General features: G+C 37.8%; 1 protein-coding gene across 1 annotated transcript in view; it reads left to right on the plus strand.

Moving 5' to 3' along the window:
• AFG3L2 (AFG3 like matrix AAA peptidase subunit 2) overlaps window positions 1-12,752 on the plus strand; it is a 47,598-nt gene that overhangs the window by 14,948 nt on the left and 19,898 nt on the right. Inside the window, exons 7-9 of the mRNA XM_058556781.1 lie at window positions 24-148; window positions 1,981-2,254; window positions 3,483-3,620. Of these exons, the coding sequence (XP_058412764.1) occupies window positions 24-148; window positions 1,981-2,254; window positions 3,483-3,620 (537 nt within the window). The remainder of the gene's footprint in view (window positions 1-23; window positions 149-1,980; window positions 2,255-3,482; window positions 3,621-12,752) is intronic.

Here is a 12,752-nt window from a genome sequence, read left to right on the forward strand (position 1 = left end):
ATTTTGTTTTTCTGTTTTTATAGCAATACGTCTGGTTTAATATTGGCAGTGTGGACACCTTTGAGCGGAATCTGGAAACTTTACAGCAGGAATTGGGCATAGAAGGGGAGAATCGGGTACCTGTTGTCTACATTGCTGAAAGTGATGGGTAAGAAGCAATGAAAACACAGAAACGTGTGGAAGACTGTTCGCTGTGCTTTGTGTGGTTCACTGTGTGTTCCGTCACCAGGTGGCAAGTTACACATTATATTCTCAAACAGGTCTCTCTCAATTTGGCCAGAGTTTTTTCTGAACCGTTAGTAACTTACTAGTTTTTGCTAGTGACTGATTGATTTTCTACACATTTATATTTATCTCGATTAGGCTGTGGTTTGGGATATTAATGTCCAATGTGCTGTACTTTCGTAGGATTTTAGCATAAAGAGCCCTTTTGGGTTAAAGAGTGGCATTCCCACCTTTTTACTGTCATTTACATTTATATTTCATAGAGTTTTCTAGGATTTTAATTCTTCTTCCTCTCTTGTCAGAGCTGCTTCTTCTGTTAGAGGTCATTTGTCTTTAATGAGGCCACTTACAAGTCTGGGTCTTTCAAGAAGGGTCCATTGACTGCAAGAGTCACCTGTCTTTGAGCTTATTTGGGAATTATATTGCCTTTCAGTGCTCATCCACATACACTCAGGTAGATCTCCTGGCAGTTACCCATTTGCATTAAATGCAGAAGGTATACCTTGCTATAGAGGTACCAGTTTGAGATTGAAAGTAGAAATAAATTTTAATTTTTCTATATATGTAAAAGAGCAGAAAACAGATAGCTAGTGTGTTAATCGAGCTGATTGTGTTACTCAGTTTTAGGAACTTTCTTGAATCTTGGTTTGTGTAGACCTACAATCTACCTGCAGTATTTAGATCCAGAATGCTATTGAGATTATTTCACATATATCCCTCGGCCTGAGGCTATCATATAATTATTTAACTCTATAGGCTGGTGCTGAAACATTACAAAAAGTTGTGTTGTATCATTCTTTAAACTTTTATGGTCAGTGCATTTTTTTTTTCCTCCAGAAATAAACCAAAGATAAATTTTTCATGGTTCTTGCTGCCTGCTGTAGCAGCATTTAAAATTTTGTAATAAATGAAAAATTAGAAAGCAAGTCCTGGCTTTGGTTTTGTTTTGTTTTTGACGTAAACCATGTACAAGGTTTTGATCCAAATTTCTTAGGGTAAGTTAAACTAAGTGCATTATATATTACCCAATATAAGTGTATATCTGTGGTCATAGTTGTGTTCAAGTTAACTTTGTTAAGACAAAAGTCATCCCCAGACTTTAAGTCATTCCCAAGCAGCTCCCTCCAGAGCAGCACAAGGTGGGAGGGCACACCAGTTCCCCTGGGAGTCTGTTGAGCCTGCACAAGCTGCACAGAGTGGCCTCTGTGGCACTGGTAGAAAGATGGCTCTCATCTTTGTATGCAGAGCTTTTGAAGCTGATATGCTGTTAACTTAGCAAGGATTTGATACTTGATATTCTGAAGACATCTCTTCAGAATAGTTGATGCATTCCAATAAGAGAACTGGAATTTTTAGCCATGCTAATACCAGGATCATGTTAAAATTTTTAACTGAGTAATACAAAAGAAATTTCTTTGAAACTCAGATATAATGGTAATAAATCACAGCTTTTTAGGTCTATACTGTGCATAAACAGTGGTTATTGGGATAGGAATAAAATATCAATGGACAGCATACATGTTAAGAACAGGGTTTTTTTTGGTCTTCTGTGATTCTACTTCAGTGATGTTGACACACTTAAGATTCTCCTTGAGCCTGAGATAAAATATTAGAATATTCAGGTTTCATAAAAATAGAAAATGTATGCAATTATTATCCCAAGCAGTTATCAAAAAGTGTATCTTTCAAAACGTGTTAAAAGCCAAAGATGAACAGTCTTAAAAAGATGTCACTGCTTTGTGTGGTTCCCTTTAGTTCATTTCTCCTGAGCATGCTGCCCACGGTGCTCATCATCGCTTTCTTACTATACACCATACGAAGAGGGCCTGCTGGTATTGGTCGAACAGGCAGAGGGATGGGTGGACTCTTCAGTGTTGGAGAAACCACTGCCAAAGTCTTAAAGGATGAGATAGATGTGAAGTTCAAAGATGTGGCTGGCTGTGAGGAGGCCAAGCTAGAGATAATGGAATTCGTGAATTTCTTGAAAAACCCGAAGCAGTATCAAGACCTAGGAGCAAAAATACCAAAGGTAAAATGAACTTTCAGAAGATTGTTTTCCACTCATTAACCCAAAGTCTTTTGAATTATTTTTTGATCTCTGAAGTTATAATTTTATGAAGTTTGATTACTTACTATAATGTAGCTGTTTTTCTCTTTCCTCTCTCTTAATTTATTAGTCTCTGCTTAACTCAAGAGTCTTTTTGGGTCAGTTGTTCTGTGAATGTGTCTTTTTGCATGTAGTCTGTATACCCCTGAAAAGATTTGTGTTCTCTTCTTGGAAGCCTTCCTCAATTTGCCTTCCTTCCCCCCAAGTCTGATTTAGTCACCCCATCTCTCAGCAGCTGTAGTACCCTGAGCATATGCTGCCTGCTGTCACCAGTTGTCTCTCCCTCAGCTGGTATGCATGGACCCTCTGCCTGGGCCTGGCACTGAGGTTCATGGCACAGGAATTGGTGGGGAAGAGATAGGAGCACTAATTTTCACCTTCCTTCCTCCCAGCAGACATCCCTGTGCCCACTGCTGCAACGGGCAGCCTTACTGATCTGTGTATTCCCAGGGCCAGGCTAGGTCATTAAGTAAATGAATCAAAAAAAATTTAACTAATTCTTTTAAAAATCCATTAATAAAATTTACTTTAAAGAAATCTTTTGTAAAGGGAATCATCATTTTCTTGATTTCACGTCTTGCCTATATAGATAAAAAGTCATATTTTATAACTTCATAATTTGCTATTACTTAAGTACTTATTCACATCATACTTAGGCATCTCCATTATAGTGTTTGAGAAAATACTTATGTTTTTTCTCTTTAAGTTCATCGTGGGTCATTATGTTTTTACTTCATTTGTGAAATTTTAAAGGAAAGAAAATAAGCAAAATGTAAATTGGGAGTGTCGTGTTTGTGTCTCCTTGAATTATTTAAGTAAGCCTCAGTTAGTTTATTAGTCGTTTCCTAGCTTAAGTCACCCTTTATATACTGATAGAAAGGCCTAAAAAGCAACACTAAAAAATCTTATAAAATAAGAGTATTTAAGATTTCACATTCTTACCAATTTTTTTTAAACAAAATAGTCTGTAATAATCCTTTTCTTACTCTTCTTACTAATGTAAAAATGTTCTACTGTAGTTCAGATGTTTCAGAAATATTTAGTGTATATTACTGAAATTTATAAACAGATTTATATCTTGGAATTATCTATGGATATACAGTTTTTATGAATTCTAGTTAAATATATTTTCTCTTTTTTATATCTGAAGGGTGCCATTCTCACTGGCCCTCCAGGTACTGGGAAGACACTGCTAGCTAAGGCCACAGCCGGAGAAGCCAACGTTCCTTTCATCACTGTTAGTGGATCCGAGTTCTTGGAGATGTTTGTGGGTGTGGGTCCAGCTAGAGTAAGTCTTCTGTTCTGTTCTGATGGTGTAGCTTCCTCCCCCTTCCCCCTAGTTACCCCAAATGGGAACTTGGTAAAGATGGCCCTGTCTCCTGGAGTGATCTCTCACCAGTCACTGCCTTGAACACACTTCCAGGGCAAACCCTACTGCACAGCCTATGACTTCCACCCTGCCTTCCTCTGCAACAGGATTGCGTTCTGTTAAATGGGTTGTCTTTTTGTTGTTGAGTTGTAAGAGTTCTTTATATATTCTGGATACTAACTGCTAATCATATCTATGATTTGCAAATATTTTCTTCCATTTTGTGCATTGTCTTTTCACTTTCTTGATAGTGAAGCACAAAAGTTTTAGATTTTGATGAAGTTCAATGTATCTATTTTTTTTCTTTTCTTGCTCGTGCTTTTAGTGTCATATCTGAGAATCTGTTGCCAAATCCAAGGTCATAAATATTTACTCCTATGTTTTCTTCTGAGAGTTTTATGGTTTTAGCTCTTACATTTAGATCTATGATCCATTTTGAGTTACTATGGTGTGAGATATAAGGATCTAACTTTACTCTTTTACATATGTATACATCCAGTTTTCCCAGCATCATGTGTTGAAAAGACTCTTATTTCGCCATTGAAAGGTCTTGGCACCCTTGACCACAGATAGACATGAAGGTTTATTTCTGGACTCAGTTCTGTCCTATCGACCTAAATGTTTGTCTGTATGCCAGTACCACACTGTCTTGATTACTGTTGCTTTGTAGTAAGTTTTGAAATCAGGAAGTGTGAGTGTGGATTAATTTTTAAAGAAACACTTTAATTTTTACTCTTGTGTATTTTACCCGTGTCTAAAATGTTGACTTTTTTTAAGTGATGTAGAAATGCAAAGTGCTATCACAATTACGTTTCAAACATTAGGATACAACTTAGAATCAATAACAAAGTGCTGTGTTATCAATTGGCAGCATTTTTTCTTTCTCAGTGGCAAGTATAGTAATGATGGGTCTTACCATTGTTGGCATCTTAGATGAGATGAACTATGATAGGTGGAGTAAGTGGATTTATATGGGTTTTGTAAGGCAGATACATCTTAGAAAAATGGAGGAGCATGGGGGAGTTGAGTGTTTATAATGATGGACCATGGAATCTAATATGGGCAAGGGAGGAATTGAAGACAGGAGAGGAGCTGTGGATGGTGGGAAAGCAGTGGACCTAATGAGATGGAGACCTAAGAAGTCAGTGAAGAGTTGGTTGTGAGAGTTGCTTGAGTACGTAGGCAGGTCAAACCAGTAGAGAGTTGTTCGTTTACAGGGGACCTTGGCAGTGCTGGCTATGTCAGTGGAGCAAAAAGTGATTGAAGAGGTGAGTCAGGGAACCGAGAGACCAAGACCCATTTGGATGTGGAAATCCCTAAGAAGATGGTGCCTGGTGGGGGATGTGGGTCGGGGAGTGGGAGATCAGGCCCGTGGAGAATGCAAGGGAGAGTAGAGTGCCTGCCACAGGGCAGGAGCCTCAGCAAGCAGGCGGTTTTCCAGCAAAATTATTTTAGCAGTAGTGATGGGGTGTGAGGTGGACCCCAACTTCAGCTGGCCCAGAGGGAAAGATAAAAACCCCTTCCAGTTGAGAGCTTTGCAGGGACAGCCAAATTTAGTTCAGTGAAGGAGGTGAAGGAAGTATTCAGGGAAGAGCTTGAGAGGGTAGGAGATTTGTTAATCACAGATCTAGAGTTCAATGGGGGAGGCCATAGAGAGACATGAGTTATGTTAGGGCATGTGTTCAGAGCAATGTAGGAATGAAAACCCAGAATTTCTGGCAGGAGAGGATGATGGGGAGACTTCTGGTGAATGAAATAAAAGGATATTGTCGGGGGAAGAGGGAGAATCTCCCTCTGCCCTTTCCCTTAAGGTTCTTCTGGCTGGCCAAATAATCAACAAGACAGGTTAGCAGGAGAAAATAATACCAAGTTTAATAACATGTATACATGGGAGAAAGCAGGGACACTGCGTTTCTCAACACAATAGCAGAAATTCTCGTCTTAAATATCATTTTCAGCCAATGACAAAGGAGGGTTTTGGGGGTGGGGGGAGTCAGTTACAGGAGATTACCACTAAAGCACAGTAAACAAGAGTAAGGTTTATTATACAGCCCCAAGGCCTCATCTTCCACATTGATAAGTTACTAGAAATGAGCTCACCCCCCCTTTTTCTCAATACAGAGAGGGAGATACCTTTACAAATGGAGACTTCCCTTGTAAATGATTGTCTGACAACTCCTCGCAGGGCCATCCAAAGAATGTGGCCAGAGAGACAGGACTCCCGATAAGATGGGCTTGGTGGTGCCTTTTCTATTGTAACCTCTATCCTAAATTATCTTTTATAGCAGTCATGATAATAACCCCTTCCTAAAACAGATTTTTTTTGGTTTTAAATTCTTTAGGCGGTTTGGGAGGGGAAACTCAAATATTTTTCCTGAGCTCTCTGAGTCCTTATTGTCTTCAGCTCGAAATAATCCGCATACCAGAGTGGTGCTTCCTGGGGCAGCTTGCCCTGAGCACCATCAGTTCCCTCCTCTGAAACTTCCCTAGAAGTTTCACATATTAAAAGCTGAGCTGGTGACTGTGGAGAGAGAAATCGTGTTAGTACCCGGGTGATAAGAAGTCTGCAAAGAGAGAAAAGAACATAGATTAGAATGAGGATGAACAAGCAGAAAAGAACAAATCGGAGCACATTTCCCCACACTCCATTAAACCAGTCCCCCAATCCTGGAAACAAGTCAGTCCAATAAAATGTGTGAGCTTCGTTTATCTGATGAAAAATGTCAATCTTCTCTTTTAATAGATTTAAGTTAGATAGATTAATAGATTAAGTTTAATAGATTTAAGTTGACCTGTTTGATTCACATAAAAGCAACATTTTTCTCTAATGATTGCGCATGCTCCTCTTTTCTGGGCAGTGAGTACGTCCAGAGCACGCCGATTTTGGAGCACCACAGATGCTAGGCTGTTAATCTCTGACTGGAGTATGTTTAAGGTTTGCATGATGGTGTTGAACTCTTGTTCCATTACTATAGAGAGATTTTTAATATTGCTTTCTCCAACTCATAATCTCCAAAGCCGGGGAATAGGACTCTCAAGGCTGAAAAGAACTTGGAGTTGTGATACACAAGTGGATTTTCCACGATTTCTCGACTGGCACGTTTATGTGGCACAATCTTATGAACAAACGAACCCAAGTTTGTAATTTGGCTAGCATTTAAGGTGGAGTGTTTGGTGACAGAGGAGCTAGGTATCCAAGTCCGCATCGTCTTGACCAATTAGGTGGGAATCCTTTATACACTTTGTTGCCGCATAAAATGAAAAGACCAGTGTAGTTTAAAGACAAGGTTAGAATTGAGTCTGTAGTTCCCAGGATCTGGACTATTTCATGATCTGTGCCACTTGCACTGTTACTACCTAAACATCTCCATTTCCCATGAGCTCCTGTCAGTCTGCGAGAACAGAACAGATTGCGGAATAGCTGGTACAGGAGGCCTGCAGTCTGATTCTGACAGCTATAAAGCCTGGTCTTGTCACCTGACCAGGTGAGTCCAGATTTTTGATCCACCCATATATAGTCTGTGGCATTGGGCAGCTTAACCATGCGGATAGCTGCTATACCCCAAGTTGCACACGGGTGGCTCGTAAGCCATCCAGAGCACTTGGTGATTTGGCAAATGTTTGTGCCAGAGGGAGTAGTGATAGAGTCACTTACAATTCCCTTGAGAGTTCTGAAGATGCCACCTGCGGAATCAAACCACAGAGTTTGACGGCAATATTGTCTCGGTATATCACCCAGGAAAGGTCCAGTGCCATGTTTACTTTCAATGCAGAGGGAAAAACTTTCACCTATTGCTTGTACTTGGGCAAGGGACAGTCCTTGACCTTCTAAGTAGTCTTTCTGGGGCCCAAGTGACTCACCAGGAGAAGAAGCAGAGTGAAGTTTCCCTTGTTGCGGATACCATACTCTGTTATTCATCCATTTTCCATACTTAGTCTACCAGGTGTTCATATCAGCAGGAACAAAGACTAGTTCAGGTTCTTTTGCACTATCTAGCTGTTGACATAACCAACAGTCAGATTGATTAGTTAGCGTGGCTAGGGCTTGGTAAACTGGCATAAGGGGGTGTTTGGTCTGTGCCCGACCTGTTGAAAAGGAGAGAGTTAGTAAAAGCAAGACACAGATCGGAAAAGAGCCCATAGCGGAGACTTAGAGAGGGGAAGAGGGACAGATAGAGACCAGCACTCTCCAGTCAGCTTTCTATTAAATGATTAAAAAAAAATATATATATATATCCACTAATAGTTTGTGTGTGTGAGTGTGTATATATATAGGGAGTTTTGAAGCAAGGGGGAGGAAATGGGTCAAAGTAGGTTTTCTTGATCCGTGATCTTGGGAAAAGCTGTCTACTTCGTGATGTCGGCTGCTTCTGGGGCCTGGGTTTTGGCCCTCGAAATCCTTAGTTTAGGGTCACCTGTGGGGATTATCTCCCAGTTGTCTTGAGAGCGATGTTCTGGGTCTATTTTGGCGTGGCTCGCATAGATCTAGGAAGATTTTTCTTTTGTTTTGATGGCAGTGCAGGTCGTCAGTAAAACTTCATAAGGTCCTTCCCAGCGAGGTGACAGTGCGTGTTTTTTTCTAAAGACCTTGATGTACACCCGGTCTCCTGGTGGAAAGGGATGGCAAGGCTTGTCAGAAGGTGGTGGCCATGCCTCTTTTACCTGTTGACGATATGCTTCAAGTATACTAGTTAATTTTTGTATATAACAAGTCATAGCATCAAATTGTTCACTTAAGTTCCCATAATATTCATTTAATCCAGGAATTGAAGGTTTAGAGACGCCAGTAGGCATCGGATGTCCAAAAACTATTTCAAAAGGAGTCAGTCCATGCCTTCTATTTGGAGTATTTTGAATCTTCATAAGGGCCAAGGGCAGAGCTTCTGGCCATTTAAGTCCAGTTTCTTGACAGATTTTTCCTAGAGTTCTTTTTATATCTAGATTTTTACGTTCCACTTGCCCTGATGACTGAGGGTGATATGGGGTATGAAATTTTAATGAATACCCCAGAGTTTTTGCAAGCAAGTGGTTTATCTCTGCTGTAAAATGAGTTCTTTGGTCTGATTCAATCCATAAAGGAATGCCAAAGCGAGGAATAACTTCAGTTATTAATTTCTTTACCACTGTTGTGGCATCTGCATGTCTGGTCGGATAGCATTCAGTCCATCCACTAAACATGCAGACAATAACCAAACAGTGAGAGTAACCTAAAGCTGAAGGGAAGTCTATAAAATCCATTTGGAGCGCCACAAAAGGCAGCGTGGGCCTGGGAGGACTTCCTGGATCACACTGATTTCTCCCAGAGACTTGGTAAGATTTGCAAGTTGTGCACTGGGAGGGGATTTGGTCAGAAATTTTATGGATGCCAAGGCAAAACCATTGTCTTTCAGTTCCTTAACTATCCCCCGTTTGCACATATGTCCCACTTGGTGGGAGATAAGTGCAAGCCAAAAAGTCAAAAGAAAAGGAGCTATTGGAAGTCCATTTGGTCCAATGTATAATCTATCTGATAATTGTTTGGCACCCTTTTGTATCTAATTGTCTTTTTCAGATTGTGGGGCATTTGCCTGATAGTTAATAACATCAGTCAGGGATAAAGGCAGGTTTAAGAATTGGGTGGAAAACGGATAAGGGGGTCCATAGTGAGCTGCATATTTAGCAGCTCTGTCAGCCCTGTCATTCCCTAAAGATATGACATCAGTCTCTTTAGTATGGGCTGAACAATGAACAATGGCAATTTTTGAAGGAAGGTGAATAGCTTGTAATAAGGCTGCAATTAAGTGTCCATTAGCAATAGGAGTTTTTGCAGAAGTTAAGAATCCACGGGATTTCTAAATTGTGCCAACAGCATGGCAGACTCCAGAAGCATATTTGTGTAAACGAAAGAAAAACAAGATTAATGGTTAGAGCAAATTGTAAACCAGTTTTTGAGTTCAGAGGACAGCCAGTGAAGAAGAATTTTAGATGTCAGCGTCAAAGTATCTTTTGCAGTTTAAAATGTCTCTGATGGTGTCGTCAGGTCATCTCTTAAGTTTATATCAAGTTCATCAGCTTCAGTTTGTAAGGCTTCAGGAAAAAGGGCAGGTTCAATTCTCAGTGATTTTAAATGAAAATGATGGAAAAAAATCAAAAACGTTAGTTTGGACATCTGTAGCCAGATATTTCAGGAGACTAGAAGAAATCAGGATCCAGTTCAGTCAACAGATATAAAACAAAAACCTCAAAAGACAACAAAACTAGGATCTAATATCCGCAAATTTATACTGAAATAGTTTTTACTGAAATATAATTTTTTTTCTCTAAAATCACCCTCATTTTTATCAAAGATAGCCAAATTAAAACTAACTAGTTTGTAAAATAAGTCTAGTTCTAATAGAGTTGGCCCAATTATTTACATAGGTACAGTAAGAATAGCAGTTGATCACATAGGCTCTTTTAAATCTGCTTTGTTGGAACTTTTTATAAGGAATCTCACATTGAACTTTAAAGGTCTCTCGAGGCCAGGAAAGCCAAGCCAAGGATTTTGTCATCAGACTTGGTCTGCAATACCTATAAATTTGGGTGAATTCCTCTATTCTGAGGTTTCCCCAAAATATTTCAAGGTTCCTTGTACCTGCCAGATAAGTGACATTCCTTACTTATCCTGGTAAGTGCTGCTTGGAACATAAGGTACCAGGCCAATATTTCTACGTGGCTTTATTCCATAAAGTCTAATCTTCATTTTTCAAAAGCTGTATGGTTATATTGTAAATATGATATTCCAGTCACAACCTTGGTAATAGAACCAGTGTTTCTAATTGTGTCCTGTTATAAGGAGAACAGATTCTTATTGAACTTATGCAAATAACTATATTGCCATGAAAACAACAATACTCACTTACTAAGAGTTTTTAAATTCGAGGGATCAGGTAGAGAGAAAAAGGTAAATATTTCAATTTTGCTTACAAAAGTATCATTTATCAAATTGTTATGTCATAGCTAGCTCAGGAGAAAAGAGAAAAAGTTTTCCTTAAATCTGAAAAAACAAAACATTAAAAATTCAGCAATACTTCAAATGAAAAATCATAAAAATTATAATCATCCTTATCAGTTGGTTCAGTCCTGTGTAATCTATTCTTGATCCCACTCTTTTTGTTAGCAGCTTTATGAAGTTATCAGTCTCTCTATCAGATTTCTATAATTTTTTACCCAGTTCAGTTTTATGATCAGAAAGTTTGTCAGAAACCTGTACAGTTCCAGTGTAAATGTCAGAGTCCTTTCTATGAATTTTTCTGAAGTCGAAACATTTTGCAAAAGCATTAGAGCAAAGAAATAAGTCTGTAAACAACAAGACCTCAACATGGCAATTGACAAGGAAATTTGGTTAATTTTGTGACATACAACACTTTAAAATAATAATAACCAGAATTATGACTGATAACCAGGACAGATCAGAATTTTAGTAATGTTATACAATTTTAAAACACCTATGTCAATAACATTTGCCCACATGATAGCACCTAAGCAGGCTTATCATCACTGTTCTGACAATGCTTTCCATGTAATTGAACATATTGAATAAGCCTAATAAGTTTAGTATCTTTCCCCTTATAGGAAGAGAGCAAATTTCTTTGAGAAGTTCCAGGGCCCTTTGAAAATTCTCAAAGAAAAAAGTAAAAAAAAGACTTTATTTAAGATATGAATTTTGGTGGAGCTTGTCAAAAATATAAACAATCAAAGCAAACAGAGCATTAACAGTCTAAAAGCCTTAATAGAGAGACCTCAGTCTTTTGAACGTAGGAAATTATTTTAACAGTTTTTTTTTTTTTTTTTTCTGTCTTTTGGGTAGACTTACTCAAAGGTAAAGAAAAATCTTTTGTAACCTCTTTATCAAGTTTAAGCAAATTATCCTTTTAAGAGACAGAAGACCAAATTTTAATTTTGCACCAGCTTATTTCTGCTATTAAAACTCATTTACTTAATTAAATTCATTTCAATCTTAGCCAATTTGACCATGCATAAAACTCCTTTTCCAGAATTCCTCTTCCACAAACCTTCTATAACTTTCTTTTTACATTCAGAATTTGTCCCATGTCTTTCTTTTCTTTTCTAGTACTTGAGGACAAATTTATCTTTCTTAATCAACCAAACAAAATATTTTCATTCTTTGTTCTTTATACATCTTACTTTCCTTGTACACAGACATATTTTTCTTAATTTTTAGTAGCTTCAATCACATATACTAATTAGGAATTTTACCCCTTAGAAACCTTAATTTGTAAGTAAAAACTAAACCATTATAAACTTTCTTTTACATTAGTATCTTGTGGCTTGGAAAATTTATAAACACTTCATAACTTCTAGAAACATGTTACTTTATAGTACAATCTTTTAATAAAACACATGTTTACCAATAGAGCCAAAACACCTTTTAGTTTTCCTGTAATGAAAAGCCAAAAGTAGACAAATGTACATTTAGCAATCAATGTCTAATATCTTATCTTATTTGGAAATGATGATACTCAGAGAATTTTTATCATAAAACTTAGCAAAACTCTCAAGTTTTAAGTCACCAAAAAGAGTTTGGAAGCTGTAACCACCATAACACATAATTATTGTTTAAAGTTCATCCAACATTTATCTTTTTCACAACTATTTAGTTACTTATTCCCAATAACTATTTAGATTGCCTATAAGACTTCATAAGACATTAGATAAAATTAGCCATCATTTAAACTACTATTTTTGTTAACCAGTTCTGTAACAGAAATAACATCAGTTTTTTTCTTACAAAATTTCATGTAAATTTCGTCACCTCTTATACTTTTAAACATAATTATCATTAAGATTTTTATCAATAGGTCTTGGTCTTCTAACTTTGGACAAGAGAAGCATTCCCAGTCAGACATTTTAAAACATACTCAGGCAAAGTTGATGTAACCTCTTTGTATAAAATTAGCTCAAACATTCCAACCTTTATAATCTTATCAACACTTACACTTTTACATGTTCTCAATTCAGTTGTAACCTGAGTCAAGGTCTTAGGACTAGTCAAATTTTTCCCTTTCTTTT

Source organism: Diceros bicornis, chromosome 16 (genome assembly GCF_020826845.1).
Source record: "Diceros bicornis minor isolate mBicDic1 chromosome 16, mDicBic1.mat.cur, whole genome shotgun sequence".
NCBI lineage: Eukaryota > Metazoa > Chordata > Mammalia > Perissodactyla > Rhinocerotidae > Diceros > Diceros bicornis.